A 17,681-nucleotide genomic window follows, 5' to 3' on the forward strand; every position below is an offset into this window, starting at 1 on the left:
TTATTTTGTGATACTAAGTCGTTATTTTAAGATATTATCTCATTATTTTGAGATGCTAAATCATCATTTTGAGATATCTTCATCTTGAGATGCTAAGTCATTATTTTGAGATATTTCATTTTGAGATCTCATTTTGAGATGAGAAGTCATTATTTTGAGATATTTCATTATTCTGAAATGCTTTCTCATAACTGTGAGAATTATTAGGTGCTGGATTTTTAAGTGGCGGGAATGGGCTTCAATAGAAATCGGTGAAAATCCCCTTCAAGAAAAAGAAATGACATAAGGGTCAGAAATAGAGTGGTATAAGCTTCTGAACTCACTGCTCAGCCGTTCTGTAAACAGGCGCTTCAGAGCTAAAGAGAAAGCGCTGCTGAGAGTGTCCGGCAGAGGTCCTCACACACCAGCGGCTCTAACGGCCGCTCTCCCGTTTGCACGGTCTTGCCGCCACTAGCGGTGGAGCTCGGTAAGTAAAACCGTTTTTGATTGGCTGTTTCTCGACGCGGCCATCTTGTTAGACCTTTCCAAAAGTCCGTATTTCCCTCTAATCAAACTCAATGACGGTCATGGATGAGTACAGAGTGAGACAGATAGAGAAGGAGACCATACGGGGCTTATGAAATTCAAAACGTCTCTGGGAAATTCAAAGTGAAAGAAGTCTGAGCGGACCAATCAGAGAGCTCGTCACATGCATGCAAATGAGCGTGTTATCATCATCACGTCAGCACTGGTGGAACCGCTGAGGTCGCCAACAGCGATATAAACTACTAAAAAAATCGATATTTTAGTCCTCTGTAAAATTACCGTCCTGTCACCGGGGGGTTTCCTTCACTTTGGTAAGTACTCGTGTTTCTTTTCGCTGACGAAACGACGTCGTAGAAAGTGGCAAACGTGAACAAACAGTGCTGAAACTCAGGTGGCCGGCTGGCTGTCAGTCAGTCCGGTGAGAGAGAGATAGAGAGAGGGTGAGAGAGAGAGAGACGCCGTGACGTGCAGCTGGTTGTAGGGAATCCCTGGTAGAAAAGTGAAATGGAGGAAAATACAGCATAATAACGATATTAGTTGTTTAGTAGTCACAGTGTCTGTTTTATTTTAAGCCGAGTACTCCATGAGTTAAAGCCGGCGGTGTAAAAGTAGATAATTCTGCCTGTGTGGTTCTGAACTAACAGCGACTTTGTCAGTGGGGGAAACTCGCCCCGTCTGTCTGCCTGTCTGTCTAACGGTGAACGTGGAGGAAACGCTGCGATGCATCGACTGTGCGGGGGTCTTTTTCTGACTTCTGCGAGCGCGTTTTCTCCGTCAAGGTGTACGTAAGTTCGCCAAGAAAGAATGAAAGTGTGTTGGGGTCAGTTTGACGTAACGTATATCTTTTATTTCACCCAGATTCACCAAAATGCTAAATTCTGAAACTAGAAACTTCATCGAGACTGTATGTGGGCTGTCAGTGTCCTATTCGCCCACATAAACCGTGGAAATGGTGAAGATGAGTGCTGAACACGCACCTCGGTGATGGACAGTGTCGTCAGGGTTCAGATATCTAATGCTCGGGATGCTGCTAGCAGGCCTGATAACTAAAGCTAACTTTGCTGTAAAGGTCTCTGAACTAGACGAGGGTTGATGTATGCGATTTTAAACGTGATCTAATGCGTTTAACTGTTGTATTATTATTAGCTTGGCTTACATACAACAAGCCAATCAACAGGTTAACGCACAGCCTTTAGTCGGGCTGGGCAGTGTGACAATATATCGTTTTCGTGATAAATTATTCCATAATACAAATATGTACGTATTGTGCATCGTCAGTACTTGTAGAAAACTGACCAACTGCCTGTTTTATTTCAAAGAGAGCAGAATAAATCCTGTTCATCTGGATTTAGTGCCACACAGTAACTTATGCAAAATATTGAATAAAAATCATCATATTAACAGTTTTTGATTTTTTAAAGGTGGCACTACTGTCGTCTGTTCCGACTGATCAGATGTCTGAAAAAATAAATGTCGTGTACCATGTATTGTGAAAATGCCTTGAAGTATCGCGATGTAATATTTTTAGCACATCGCCCACCTCTAGCCCACAGGTGCAGTGTCAGAAAATATCCTTCAGCAGATTTGCCTCAGCACTGGAGTCGTGATGTTGTAAAATGTGGTAATCGTGACAAGCGGTGTTGGCGTGGTCGTGCACAGTCCCCTCTCCTAAGCCCCCACTCCACCCACCAGCCCCTTTAACCCCGGGGTGAAAAAGCCTGGCACTCCGGCTCCTTCTTTTTAGCCCCCCGGTCAACATAGCCAACATACGGCGCTTTTAACAGTCCGCGCCTCATATGGTGCGCGCTGGTCTCGGAGCAGCAGGTACCGACTGGTTTGCGATACGATGCGCTGTCGGAGGACGAGCGATAAACAGATGAGAGACCCTAAAGCCTCCTGGCCGAGCAGGAAGCGCTGGAGAGCGGCGAAACCTGAGCGAGTTCACGGCAGCCAACCTGTTGCTGGAAGAGCTGCGTTATTCAGCACAGTGAGCTTTTCGCTGCTGTTACTACTTCAAAACCAGACACGACAGATAGCTTACTTTAAATGAAACACGCTTTGAGGGTATTAAATGTTAGAAAGCTGGGGTAGAGAGCAGTGGTGGGCAATAGCACAGTTTTACCGTTTTCGCGATAAATATTGGTATCGTGATCGACAGTCCGCTTCTCTAGGCAAAGATGTCATGGATATCATCATATATTGAAAGTTGAAAGGGGAATTCCACCAAAAATTATCTGAATAATTCAGTCCTTGAAATGTAAACAGTCATTCAGAGTGGTTTGATATGAAGTGGTTCATTTTAGAGAAACATACTCAGAGGACAGAGATGGTGATAGGAACCAGGGGTCGCCATGTCTACAAAACAAATATAGCCATTTTATTTACTATCCAAAATCCCCGTGAACACACACGTGTCTTCTGAGTTTTTATGTGTAATGTTGATGATTGTAAAATAGTCATGAATCTGAAAAAAGATGTTTTATTGTTACCTTACAATGCCCTGCATGTACCCTTTCGCCATGAATGGATTAAAATATATGGACTGAAATAAATTACAAGCTGAAAGTTTATCACAAAACTATAATAAAACAGTGTGTCAGGCACCTAAACGCATCTTGTAATGTGCTGAATATGATACATTTTTTGCCATATCACCCACCCGTAGTAGAAAGGTTACTGTAGGCAATATTATTTCCGTTAGCTCCGTGAGTCAGGTAGTAAAATCTCCTGGGTTTCTCCCCCCCTACACACACACACATGCACACACAATGTTTGTATGTTGCTCATCTACAAAATGTCATATAGCTGTGTGTGTAGCTGGTGGAACCACAGGATCTCCAAGATAGTTGACTTAATCATCTCGAGAATGTAACAGTGATTAACCTGTTGATGACAGCAGTTGTTTGATTCTTGTAGTTATTTGATTGAGGAAACCCTGTACCAGCAGCTTACTCTGTGACTCCTTTGCAGTGAGATGCACGATATGGCAAATATTACTTAGATCACAATACATGAAGATGTTTCATGACGCATGATACATATCATGATATGTTTCTCTGTGATGCTAATCCAGGGAAAATTTCTACATTTATAAACATGGATATCAGCAGAAACGCACATGAAAAATATCGGATGTCAGCATCAGCCTGCAATTCCCATTGCAGTGCATCCCTACTAAGTATGCTCTCTCTGTAATGATACCTGTGTTGGTCAATGTTCTTTAAGTACTGACGATATCCATGATATGCTCAGAAAAATTTATTCTGGTGTGATTTATCACAGTACCAATACAATATGGTAACCAGCCCAACTCTAAAAGTTTTCTGTTTTTGAGTTTTTTAGGTTTTCTTTTGTGAGTAGATGGACATGTGCCATTATTCAGTTCCCTGTGTCCTCAGCCACTTATCTAGAATTACAGAGCAGCTTTGCCCTAAACATTACTGTGAGGCTCAAGCCTGCAGCATGAACTATTTCTATAGGAAACTCATCTTCAAGTGGCACTAAAGGGTGAAAAGAAACCCCTTTTCTGCAGTGACTCTTCTTTTTGTCCCACTTTACATCTGAGTGTCTTTGAAAGTGCAGTTGCCAGCCTGCCACCTGTTCCTCTGGTTTAAGTATGCGCGCACTGTGGGAGAATGAATGAGCTTTGGTTTCAGATCAGCTTCTCCTAAACCCCCTGACACATCCCTGACCGTGCTCAACAAAAATAAAACCTGGTCTCAGATCAGGTCAGTGGCAGAAGGCCATCTCTACCAAGTTTCAGAATGAGTCAGAATTGTAGATGAATGAGTCTGCATCTCTCACAACAGAAATTTGTGAACTGGTGTGGCGCAAGTGTGAAGTATCTCAGAGCAAGGTTGTTGAAGTAGCTTACATAAGATGCCAAAAAATGTTCTAATATGAGCAATTTTAGGCTAATCTTAAAGCCTATACTCATCTAAAAAGTGTTTTGAGATTGTACAAGTTACTGGATTTACGCAGATCCATTGGCAAAAGAGCAGGCCCCGCTATTAAAAAAAGGCTGTAAGACAAAAGGTATGAGCTTGGGATGTGCAGTGCTGCTTAAAAATACTGTATTATTTATTCAGAAAGTATTGAAACTCCCAGTTGAACCCAGTTTGTGCACAGATCACTTAGCAGAACGAAGAAATGTACCATGGCTTAGTAACCATTGATGTAGGCTGTACTTACCATGTGCATAGTGTTCATGTTTACATTTAAGTATTGTATATAACGAATTTACTGATTGTAGAGTCTTGTAGGGGTGTAAGAATACATATTTGTATCATTACGTCGTGGCTAGTGTGCTAGCTCAGTGCTAACATATTAGCTTGTGGCTAATGGATTAGATTTGTGATGCTTGTTTGGTTTTGTTTGGTGTGCCATTCTAAAGTCTCAAATACTATTCTTGAATATTCTAGTAAACTAAAAAGGGAAGCGTTATTCTATCCATATAAGGCACTTTTTTCAGGGACTTAACAGATAGTCTATTTGCATAGGCCGTTTGTTAATTAGTGAACTTCTGGAAAGTACATTTTCCGGTGGGCCTATTCTTGTACTATTTCAGCGTAATCTCAGTATTACATCTCTGTAAAACAAGAGAAAGTCTGACAGCAAAAATTATGCGAAGGTTTGGTTGTGGGTTGCTTATTTTTCCTGAAGTTTGACAGATACATTCACTAGATTACAGTGTAGGCTAAGCCAGGTGCAAAGCATCAGCACACATTCAAGTGACACACACCAGTTTGTTAACCTCACATTAAAGCAGATGACCATGTGTAGTTTTACTATGTCTGTCTACTAAAAAATAAAATCAAGAGTTTAATAAAAGCAAAGCATTTTATGAAAAATAAAGACAAGCAAGAAATACAGTGTTAAAGCAAACACTACTTACAGTAAAAGGCATTACACGTTTACAAAAAACTACATTCATTGAGTTTGAATCTTCTATTTCATCTTTTCTGTCACTTATTAATTGTGAAACTTATGAACCTATGAAAATGAAGTGCAGCATTGAAAAAAGGGAATAGTTTACAGTTTGTTCTTTGCTAACAGTGTTTATGATAACCTTTAAGAAAATCCTTGTGCCGTTGTACATCTAGATTCAACATAATTTTTTTACCTCAGCTGCCAAATAAAGGTGAAGTCAATGCATAGGACACACATACATAAACATAACATACATAAACGTAGTTCTGCTTTGTTTTAACCGACTTAAAATACAAGCAGTTGTTTTAAAATATGAGAGTATATTTTAAAGGGTAAAAGTTGGAGTTATTCAGGGAAGTGAGTGCTGGCAGGTGCCTTGTCAATCAAATAGTAAAGTGGTCTAATTTGCAAAACTAACAGAATAAACATGACTCTCTTGGCTTTGTGTAAGCTATTGGATTCATTCTACAGGTAAATTGGGTGCAGGTTAAATTAGGACTTAAAACTGACGGTGTGAGAAATGGTTTAAAAGAGAAAAATCCAGAGAAGATCATTGTTGGAATGAAGTCATAGCAGGTTGGAAATGAATCAAGATGAATCATATAGCTTTCAGTTACTTGTCAAGTTTTGGCATGAATCGAACATAATACAAAAATGCTGTTTGAATGTAGTTTCAGTCCACTGGAGCAGGCTATGACATTTAGGGGTCATATGAGGGCAAGTATTATGTATTACAGAAAAAGCTGATGCCGTAGAATCAATGAATGTGCCTTTCTTCTCTAAATTCTCTCAGAATACCACGGAATTGTTCTGTGCTCTGACCAGTCCGTTTAGCAGCAAATGCCCCGCAGTAAAACGATGGGCCTGTTAGAGAGTGTATACAGAGTTAAACGTAGCTTTATGAAAGTTAATGCCATTAACAATGATAATGTGAGTGTGCGTGGCTGCAGCCTCCTCATCATTTTGCTTCTCTGATATGAGTCTACAGTGTTGTGGAGGAATTCCCCTGCGTGCTGGAGACAGAGGTTTTCCTCTTGACTTCACTAGGTGATTCGTTGTATTAGTATGTTGATGGCATGAAATCAGTGCTGGGATTGCCACATGCACCTTAAATGGGGGCTTTCATTTTGCTGTATGTTGTAAACATTTTCATGTTTGTTGTAAACATTTTCATGCTATATATATTGCTGCTGTCAGAACAAAACCTTGTATCTCCAAAATGGTAACTTTACAGAAGAAGGAAAAAACATGCTTTACTTTTCATGGAAGTCAATGGAACCAGACTTTTTTCCAAGTCATTTTGGGTCGTTTCTTTTGGTCCATTCATCATAAAACAGACAACAGACATTTTCAAATTATGTCAGAAACTGAAAAACTTTTTTTTTTGTTCCGACAGCAGCGATATAGTATTGAGTAAATTTGTTACATCTTTGTGGAATTTTGATCAAATAATTTTCAGTCACTGAGAGTTGTTTGATGTTAGAGAAATCTACAGACTTCAGTGGTGGTGTTAAGAAACAGAGGTTCAAAAATGTAGCCACTTTATTTACTATCCAAACAAGTTAACCTACACATGTTTATATGTAGCCCACACACATTATATGTAATATTAATAATTGTAAAATAGTGGTTTCCTATGGGTGGAATTCCTTTTCAAGTGTGGCCGACATCAAATTAACATGATAGTGCAATATTTGAATTTGTAGTGTAGTAAGTAAAACGCTGTTTGCAGATTTAACAGTCCACTTTCTTGGAATCGTCTTCACAAATTTCGAGTGCTTGTGTTTCATTCGCTCCGCTCTCAGATCCCTGCAGTGTTTCACAGCTGATTTACATGAACGTTATGCTCAGAAAAACGTTTGCAGAAATTACTACAAATTATTAACATAATCACATTATTTTGTGTAGTTAATTGTAATTATTTGCACTTGTGTGCATTTAAAAAGCAGTGTATATGTAAATGCAGGGTTCACATGAACATAAACATTAATCATTTGAACGCAGGGTGATCATAAAAAAGTTTTCAGTTTTCATCACTGACATCCAGTAAGAGTAACAATAGCTGCATGCTCCAACTCCTCCACGATTGTACTCATACTGCTACACTGGGTCTTGTTTTAAGGGTAACTTGCTGTCAGCTCTGCTGTTGCTGTTGTTAGTTTGCAGCGTGTTGATTTATCCTTAGTTCTGTGTAGCACAGTCTGCTGAAGGTGTCCTCTAGAATTTATGGTACTAATATGACTGTGTCAGTGCTTATAGAAAAACTTCGGACTCAGCTTACTTTGTTGATAAATTCACGCCAATGCAGTAGCTGGAAATAACATTGGTTTTAATCAGACAGCCATGATTTTAACTTTCTTTTAAAAATCTACATTTAAATGACAGGACTACAGCAACATACAGCCCGCAATCCATGGAATTGCAGATGGGAAATTAGGAACATGTGTCAATGATGTGTTAAATATTAGTAGAATCAACCATTTATTACGTTAGTGTATTGCTGACGTGTTAACTTTGACAGCACTAAGAAATACACTTGATATTCATAAATAAAGAAATAAACGAATCCAATTCACTAACAGAATATTGATTGGCCAAGAATGCTACAACTGATTTAGTCGGCTTTAGTCAGCAACCCTGGTTGTATATTCAGGCCTTGAACGTTTTCAAGGAAAGCACCCATTTGTCTCTACATTTAAAGGCTGTACGTAGGCCTGTGTCTTCCCAACTAGGTCCACGTATTCTAATGTTTAACCTGCTGTCAGATAATCTTTGTTTTTGACTTGCTTCCTGGTTTGAAATAGGTGCACAGGTCTTAGAAAACAAAAGTACCGGCTAGCTTCCTATTCATTTGACAGGCGTTTTGTATGTTTTCCAGTGTCCGTAGTGGGTTTAACTCAGCAGAATGGGCAGTTAACTGTTTGTCAGAACCCTTTGTGACATTTTTTTTTCTTAGAAGTGAGTAAGGGACACCACCCACAGAATTGTTCCATGACCTTTAGTTTTTAGTGCAACAGTCTTTTGTTTATTTGAAAGATGTTTTGAAAGAATCATTATTTAAAAAAAAAGCTAGAAAATTAGGCCTGATCAGCGAATTGAGAGAAACTGTAAGCTATATTTGAGACTGGACCTAATTTCATATAGAGTGTGAGTTTTAGGTCTTGTTTATTATTAGGCCTTGTCTTATTTTCATTGCATGGGATTTTACAGTGAGTGAGAAGAGTCTAGGAAGCAAAAAAAATCAGGGCTATTAACTGTGAGTGCTTTTGGTGGACTCGGGCTGGACAGTGCATTTGTGTGTGTTTGTGTGTGGTGAGTCAGCAGGTCGTGACTGACCTCCGCCTCAGCCAGTGTTGGTCAGGACAGCCTGTCTGTCTCTTTGGCTGCTGGTGCTTTGTGTGTGTGTCAGAGAGAGTGAGAGAGAGAAAGAAAGAAAATGCATCAGCTGGTGGCACCTCCCAGAAGAGCACCACAAGGCCTAGCATGTGACAGTATATCTAAAGAAATGGACTATAGGTGTTCAGCTGATATTTATGACGTACAGTTGTACGTTCATCAGTTATATACTAGTTGAGTTTGTTCACAAAACATATTAATAATAGTGAAACATGAGGTGTAGCTTAAAGTTTATTTTAAATGCCAGTCGCTTAACCCAGTTATCAATCTTAAGTCTTATTATTAAATAACTATTTGAATTAGTATGTAACTAGTATGGAACTAATTTGTGAGATATGTTTTAGACTGAGGAAATGAAATGTGGTCCTAAGGTTATTTTTTTATAGTTATTATGATTAACCTAAAAAACTGCAGGCACCTTAGAAAATCGGTATGCTATGCACAGCATGGCAATAGAAATAGCCAGATAAATCAGACACATAAGGAGATATGAATCACTTTTGTCTAGATTTAAAGACTTCTGAGCTACTCAGATAGTTACTTAAGAAATGTGTTGATCCATTAGGTCTGGTGAACCTAATGCTGAGTCCTAACAAGAAAGTTTATGAACTTTTAAGTGACTCAGTGATGGTTTTCCCAGTGATTCCTGTGTAGGCCAGTAGTGATTCAAGAGTGAGCTCTCTCATAACTTTCACAGAAAAATAAAATTACTGGATCGATGTTGTTGGCAAGTTACATTGAGATAATTAGCATCATGGTAATTTTTCATGACACATGTATTTTATTGGTTTTCCCCAAATCTACTCTCAACCCAATTGAAAATGGGGATATCACACGTAATTTAACCTAATTGAAGTGATCTAGCTCAGGTCTGCCCAAAGTGTGGCCCATGGGTCAAAGTTGGCCTATGAGAATGTCTGATTTGGCCAATCAGAAAGTTACAGTACCCCCACCTCCTCATTAAATGAGAGAACGACCATGTTTTATTCTGTGTATAATGTATTAAGTTCTTTTGATGTATTTCATTAACTAAATACAACTTAATGTTAGAGTTAAAAACCCTTTAAAATCTGCCTAGCTTCTTTTTTTGTGTATTGTTTTGTCTTTTCATCCAACCACAAACATTTTACTTTGGCCCTTTAAGACAAGAAATTTGGGCACCCCTGATCGAACTTAGAGCTTCTATTAGCTTCTATTAAATTTACTTATTTTTTTCTATCTCTTTTTTTCTCTTTTGCAGAACCTATGTAATGGAAACATGGTGGTTATATGATCCATGAGACTCTACACCAACACATTCCACTTGGCTGTCCTTTTATATAGCCTGCTATAGAAGCCAAGTCTCTATGCAGTGAACTTGTGACCGATCCCACAATGGAGTTTTTTGGTGACCCAAATCTTTTTGAGGGCTTGGCCCAGGATTGTTTCAGCTCTGGGTCCGTGTCTTTGGCAGATGAGTTGGATTTTACCTCAGGGTTTGAGGCTTCTCTGATAAATCCAGTGGTGGCTGAGAAACACCCTGGAATGGTTGCAAATTCAGTGCCCTCTGGCAACCCACCTGGATTACACTACAGTCAACAGATGGGCCAGTTTGATGGAATGAAGGTCCAGTCCTCAATGACACAGTCCTTTACTAACAACTCTGGAGGGGATAATGGTGTTGGAGGACCTTTCATGAGCCAACAGTCCCACTTTCAAGAGTCATCCATGAATCAAGCACCTCAGACCAACGGACTATATTCCCATAACAGCCCTATATGGGAGGAACAGAGAGTAAATGCCTACCACCATCAGCAACTGCAGCATCAACAGCATCAACAACTTCATCTTAAACAGCAACTGCATCAGCAGCAGCAATTTCAACAGCAGCTTCAGCCTCGTCATGGTCAACAACAGCATCAACATCGGTACAATCAACAACAGTCACATCTCCAACAGAGCCAGCAAATACTAACTCAGCATCAACTGTCATCCCAGCACCAGATTAACACCCAGACTTTGCACCAGCATACCAAGAGCTATCAAGAACATCCCAACTTTTACTATCATGGCAGTGTCCCATCCCATCAAGGTCACCATAGCTCAGTGAACTCACAGGGGAGTCCCTTTCATCCAGGTGCTGATCCTGGTTCTCATTCTCGGCCCAAGCCTTACCACGATGTACCAGTCATTCCTGCAACATCTCGGCAACAAAATAGGTATCAGCTAGGTCAAGAGTTACAAGGGTTCTCTGGCGTCTCTGAAGTGGAGGACAATAACCTGGGGTTCCACGTGCAGTCTTCCCCTGAAGCATATGTCTTGTCTTCCTCCTCAGCTAGTCTGCCTTCGTCCTATCCTTCGTCTCAGTACTCCTTCCCTGGACAAACTCTTCCTTTGGTCAATGCATCCCAGCCACTCTCTGCTGCTCCAGTCACCTTAACAACAACCACCACAGCCATCTCATCTGGTTCTGATCTTGGTGGTCAGGAGTCCAGCTGTCCATTCTTGTCAGGTCAGAGAACTCCGATCAAGGTACCTGGAAGCCAGCCACAAGAGTGCCCTTTCAGTTCCCTTCAGCCCTCCAAGCCATCACAGGATGCCTACGGTTCTGCTCAAATGTTCTCAGAAGGCCTAGACTCTTTTTCTACCACAAACGGTCGCTTCTCACAACAGGAAGAGGATGCACACAGTAGTGGTTTTCAAGACCTTGATGAGACCTTGCTGGAGCACCAGCATGAAGGGATTGAGGGGATTGGTGAGGGACATGATCTTCTGGAAGATGAGTTGTTGCCCCAGCTGGAAGCTTTTGTTCAGGAGGAGACCTCCAGCAGATCCTGGACCAACACAAGACAAGATGAGAAACCACAAGAGGAAGCAGAAGATCAGGCCATGGCTTTTGAGGATTCTCTGCTTTTGTGTTATGAGTCACAGGTAAGATCTGTAGGGTTCAGTTGTATGTTGTACGGATGAACATTCTGACTGATGATTAATGAATTGATGATCAGTTAACTTGGGAAGTAAACAGCGGTCAGGCTGTAGGTTTACCTTTTTAGGTGACTGCACTTGTCTCACCTGAAAACTTAACAGCACACAGAGGAAATTCTGTTTTAGTTTTCGAAAGCAACAGGGGGAAATTGCTAGGTTTTTCGTGTTGGATGAGTAAAAGAGACTGCATCAGACCAGCTAATGAGCTAACATTGCTAACCAGTACAATACTGCATGCTGATGAAGACTCGTCATCTTCTTACAGGTCGTCTCTTTTCCTCAGTGGATGATGTGCCAACAGTTAGCTTGTCAGTTTTACATATTTTCACTGTATCTGGAACTAGCTAGAGTGACTTATTTAGCCATGTTAGCGATAAAGTTACACCATCTCTGCCTCCTCACTCATGCCATTGACAGCATGTCCTTAGCAAGGCATCTCATTTATAGCACCAAAGTATAATATACTTACTTGCAAATATGAACAAAGTTGCCACTTATTACAATCCTGTTAAAACATACAAGTGGCATTTCGCTGAATTGTTGGCTTGTGTATTTTCTCCATCGTAACGGGATGACATGAAACAAATAACCACATAGTCATTTCAGTATTTAAACACCTATACTACACATGATTAACCTAAGTACCTGAGTTATGTGTATGGTGTCTATGTTGTGTAGTATCTGTGCTTCTGGGAGACAACTAGCATGGTTTGAAGGAGGGTCAAGGACAAGCTATATGTGGTCAAATTGTTTTGAGGTAACAGCAGAATGTGGGAATCAGTTAGTCATGATTTAATTGCTTTATTTTCCAATGAGAATTAAATGAATTTGATAAAAAACTAAATAAGGATAGGAAAAGAATGGAGAGAAGTGGAGAGAGAGCTTAGACGTGCAATTGAGAATACTGGCTGGTAGGCGCCATCCTCCTGTGTAATATTTAACTTCCTTTGAGGGAGCCCAGGATTAACTGAAATGTCCATCTTAAAGAGGTAGCCGGAGACAGCCAGCCGTGCAGGTATACAGACAGACGGGTATGAAGAGAGACAAAAAAGAAAGGAGCAAAGAGACCATTCAATAATAATGATTCAGTGTTTCCTCTTGAGTTGGAGGGCTGCAGGCAGGTAGCAGCTGATTAGGAGTGGCAGCAGTGTGCTCAGGACTTACTGGGGCTAAGCATACTTAAGGCTATAACAAGATGTGGGTCAGGCCAGCCAAGGGATACCACAACATGCACTCTGACTGGTTAGAGTGTGGGGGTGGATGTGTGGTGTGTTTTTGCGTTTTAGGCTGAATGTTTGTTCTTGTTTGTGGGTGAGGGCTCGTAGGAGGGGGTAGAGAGGAGAGGAGTCGGCGAGGATGGGGGGTTGGGGGGTGGGGTGGGGCGGGATGAAGTGAAAATAGAAAGGGGAAAACACTGTTAACCACCCCTGCTGGAGGCAATGATTGCTTCTAGTGTCAATAGAGTAGTCTGTCGATGTCTCTCTCTCTCACTCTGTCTCTCTCTCTTTCTCTCTCTCTCTGTCTCTCTGACGCAACAGCTCAGCCTTTCCCCACAGCCCAGTGCTGCTGACACAGGAGGCCTAGGCTCAGAGTGCCTCATACGCAGTGCCTGCCAGTTCTGACACGCACACACACACACACACACAGTGCACTCTGTCTGCCAGGACACACACAAGCTGGCATGCTCTTTCACCCACACACACACACCTAATGCTAACCCTCTGCCATATGCACACACACACACACACCCACGAATTGGTAGATATACACACGCCTACCTAGTGTTTGCTTTGTGTGAGGCTTCCATTCCTTTACCACATTATATCCTTGCTGGTTTATTGAAATCTTTCCAGATCATGTATTATTTTAGTAGTTTTCTGGTTGAGAGATGATGAGATTAAGAGAAATTAGTGCTGTTAGTATGTAAGAAAAGTTTAATTATATAGCACATTTAATACACAAAGGCGATTCAGTGTGCTTTTTACATAAATTTAGGCCAAATGATCATCAAAAGGAAAAAGACAAAGTGCTTAAATGTTAAAGTTATCAAAAGCAAAAATATTAACACTGTTAATACTATTAACTATTAAAAATTAACACATTTTTAACACTGTTAATGCTGGTTGTGGTAGTCAAGACCATTAGAGGTAAGTCTGAATCAAGACCGAGGCCTTGACAAATCAAGGCCAAGACTTTGTAGTATTTGAGCTTGGGTTGTTGTTGCTTGTAGTTAATTGTACATTCATTAACATTCATTTTACATGATATATATTTTTTTAATAAGTAATATTATATTTTATAGTGAATAGTTATAAAGGATAACACTAAGTAATATAGCCTACAAACTTATTTATTGGTCTTGCTTTGTAACTTTTGGAAGTGAATGATTGTGAGGTTATTCTTCTCTAAAACTTACTCTGAATCACCACCTAAAGTCAACTGAATATAAACCAAACAACATACATCCATTGTTATTATTAAATGAAAATATAGTAATAATAACAGTCACGTCTGCCCTTGGGGGATGTTTGAATTTTGGAGCCAGTGAACATCAACAAACAAACAATACCCAGTTAAGCCATCAATCGGAATCAGTAAAGCATTTAAGAATTAGATCCTCAAACGGCTCGAACAGATTTTATTTAAACATATAGAGAAGGACTGTTTTATTCTGTTAAGGTATTGTTGTTATTCAGAAATGATAAAAATAAAGTTCTGTTTCCAGTGACCTCAGACAGACACTACACAGAGTCTAAATGATGTTGAGACCAAGACAAGACCAAGGCTGGGCTTGAGTACTGCAACACTAGTTAACACATTTTCCTAGTTTGACTCTTTGAACATACACAGCCAGTGTTTCTGCAACACTGGTCTAAAACAAACCTGGGGTGAGCAGCAAGAGTAGGGGAGAGCATAAGTGAATATTAAACCTCCCATGTTTTTCATTTTTAGATGCAAAGCGCCTCTTGGACCTGGTTAAAGTGAAGGTTTGGGTCATGGAAATTACCACAGGGAAAAAGGCTGACGCTTTGCATTAGTGTGCTAATGTGCTATTGTTAGTTCATAAAAAAAAAAATATAATATTTTCTCCATGGAATTTGCTAAAACGGCATGAAACGTGAAAATATAGTATCCGTATACAGTGGGGATGCGCCCAAGTAAAGCCCACGCTGCTAGTAGTGCAGACTGAAGCCCAGCTGCACATGAGTGTGTTGCTAAGATAGAATACGCAGACTGTATTGGACAGTGCTCACAGGAGAACTATGGAAAAATCAACGAGCAGCAAATTAACAAGGGCAATAGCAAAGTGGAAACTACAGTTCCCCTCGAGAGCCTCCACTGTAATAAGAATCCACAAGTTGTATGAACGAAAGCGAGAGGCTTCACATGTAAAAAAGTTGCAACCATATTTTTGTAAATAAGATAAATGCGATGAATCCCAATTAATTATTTGAATCGTTTGACAGCCCTAAAAGAAACTATAAAATTTCTGGAGTGCTGTGCAGTGCTTCTGTAACAATCTGTATTTTTTTACTCCTGTATAATATTCCTGTTGTACTGTATTGTGGTAATAGTAATCTATAATTTTTGTATAATATTAGAACTTTTTCTGAATTTACTATAAGTTTCTCATAGGAATCCTGTAGAAATTCCTATAGTAACACTGTAGATCTTTTTCATAAGGGAATCATGAGGGCCAAAGAAACAACAATGAATGCTGACAAATCTCTATCAGTAGACAGACCGTCAGAAAGTCAGACAGCAGGCTTACTGAGCTGATTTGTCCTCACAGGTCCTTAATTAAAGCTCAAGCGGAATGTCATCGATGTACGGATTGTGTGACTTCCTGTAGACACAGCGAGAGAGACAGAGAGTGTGTGAGTGTGTGCATGAAGGTTAGACAGGACCATTCATGTGCAGTGGGCTGTAGAAAGCCAGCAGATGCACAATGTGAGGCAGTCGCACTCAGATTGGCGAAGAGAGAGAGAGAGGAAAGAGAGAAATGGGCCTGCTCAACCTCTCTCTCTGGTGCATTAGTTGCTAATGAATGCTCTAGGGGCTGTACCTTCAGGCTTTGCTTTAGTGTGGTAGTTTTAACTCAAGCCATCAGACCAAAACTAAATGATTCTTCAACAGACTAAGGCCAGATTTATGTGCACTCATTTTTATGTGACAGGGCATATTTTGCAAATACTAAAGTTTAGACTCTGTTTTTTGTGTTTTGACCTTAAGTAAAAAAACAAAAAAAAAACAAAAACAGTATTTTATGTTCAGTAGTGTTTATTTTTATGTTGAGATGTAATATTCCTGTGGAAACTGACTAATTATGAAAATATTCTCCATTGATGCGTCGATTCACATGCCTATATCATCAACAAAAGAAATCTCCTTTTTTTTTTTAAATAAGAATCTGATGTTGTATGTAAACAGTATGTAAAAGTTTTAAAACGTACCATCCACCAATGTTAAAAACATCCTCTACAGAGAACACACTTAAATATGGCATTTTCTGTAAATTTTGGTGTACATTTTCAATTTATTTGCTAAATTTAACATATCAGGAAAAAATATTAAATAACCCCCCCCCCATGTTAAATTCAACAAATAAACTGTAATTTATATTACAATGTGCAGAAGTGTGTTTCCTGTAGAGGATGTGCACTTTCATTTAGAAAATCAATAAGGCGTAATTTGAGCATGAGTGCCCAAACCTTTGCAGTCTATATGAAAATTAACAAATACAGCCCATGTTGAATAGATTTTTGGTGATGTCACAACTTACACATTTTTATGTATACACCTATTCAGTCTACAGCAGCTTAGTCTTGCCCATTCTCACTGACGTGTTTAAGCCCAGAGTGTCTAAGGCACGGGTGCTCAATCTTTCTCCTAGAGATCTCCCACCCTGCAGAGTTCAGCCCCAACCCTAATCTAACACATCTGATCCAGGTAATGAAGGTCTTCAGGGGCATCTGAACATTAGAGCCAGGTGTGTTGGATCTGAACTCTACAGGGTGGTGGATCTCCAGGAACAGGATTAACCACCCCTGTTCTAAGGGATGAAGAGAGTTTGGAAAATGGTCAAGTAAAAATGTATTGTAGTGGTTTTTGTTACATAAACGTACACAAACATCATAAATGGACCTCAGGGAAATAATGTACGTCTCATAGATATTAGCCTATGTAATGGCAGTAGATATGCAGTGCATGGGAAACATTATTTGTTAGGCAGATATAATGGCTAGCTGTGTGGCTAACTGTGTAAGTTGTACGAAAATTGTTTTACAGAAAGTTTTCATTGTTTTACAGAAAGAATGAGGACTAGCAGAATTCAAGTGATTTTCAGTTTCATTTGTTGGTAGTAGAAAATGTCTCTGCTCTCAAACTACCATAAATTTACCATTGTTGTTTAATGTTGGTTGAGAGGAGTAGAGAACAGTGGCACATTATTTACAAGGAGCATTATCCTTGAACAGGCCACTCCTGTCAGGATAGATTTTGAATGCACGGATCTAAGCAGATTAGTTCATTGTATGCGTCTTTAAAACAGAAAACAGGCCTGATTTGAATCATCTAAGGAAAAGGTATGTATATGGCATATTGTTTATCCCCTGGCTGCAAACTAGAACTGCTTTATAGAGACTTGGTTTGATTGTTGCTCGTAATATGACACTTCATTCATGCAGTGGGGTTCATTCATGCATATATAGGGTTTCTTTCAAAATATGTTTTTGATGTTGGACTTGGCTGAAATATTGGTTGACAAATAACATCGACCAATATTGACAATCTGCAAATTTATCTGCTGGTAATTTTGGACTTAATCCTAATTTGAAACAAAAAGACACCGGCCCACATTTATCAAG

At 39.8% G+C, this 17,681-nt stretch overlaps 1 protein-coding gene across 8 annotated transcripts in view; it reads left to right on the forward strand.

Annotated features, from left to right (window-relative positions):
• The first annotated feature begins 531 nt into the window (after nucleotides 1-531).
• The window catches only part of chd9 (chromodomain helicase DNA binding protein 9), a 96,096-nt gene continuing 78,946 nt past the window's right edge, over nucleotides 532-17,681 (forward strand). For 4 of the 8 annotated variants that reach the window (XM_036584027.1, XM_036584030.1, XM_036584031.1 and 1 more), the window contains exons 1-2: nucleotides 533-836; nucleotides 10,091-11,760. In XM_036584027.1, coding sequence (XP_036439920.1) covers nucleotides 10,225-11,760 — 1,536 coding nt within the window. In that variant the 5' untranslated portion in view covers nucleotides 533-836; nucleotides 10,091-10,224. Of the gene's footprint in view, nucleotides 837-950; nucleotides 1,307-10,090; nucleotides 11,761-17,681 lie in introns of those variants that run through there. The other 4 variants (XM_036584033.1, XM_036584032.1, XM_036584028.1 and 1 more) reach the window with 3 other exon arrangements.

The sequence above is a fragment of the Colossoma macropomum genome, unplaced genomic scaffold, assembly GCF_904425465.1.
Source record: "Colossoma macropomum unplaced genomic scaffold, Colossoma_macropomum, whole genome shotgun sequence".
Lineage (NCBI taxonomy): Eukaryota > Metazoa > Chordata > Actinopteri > Characiformes > Serrasalmidae > Colossoma > Colossoma macropomum.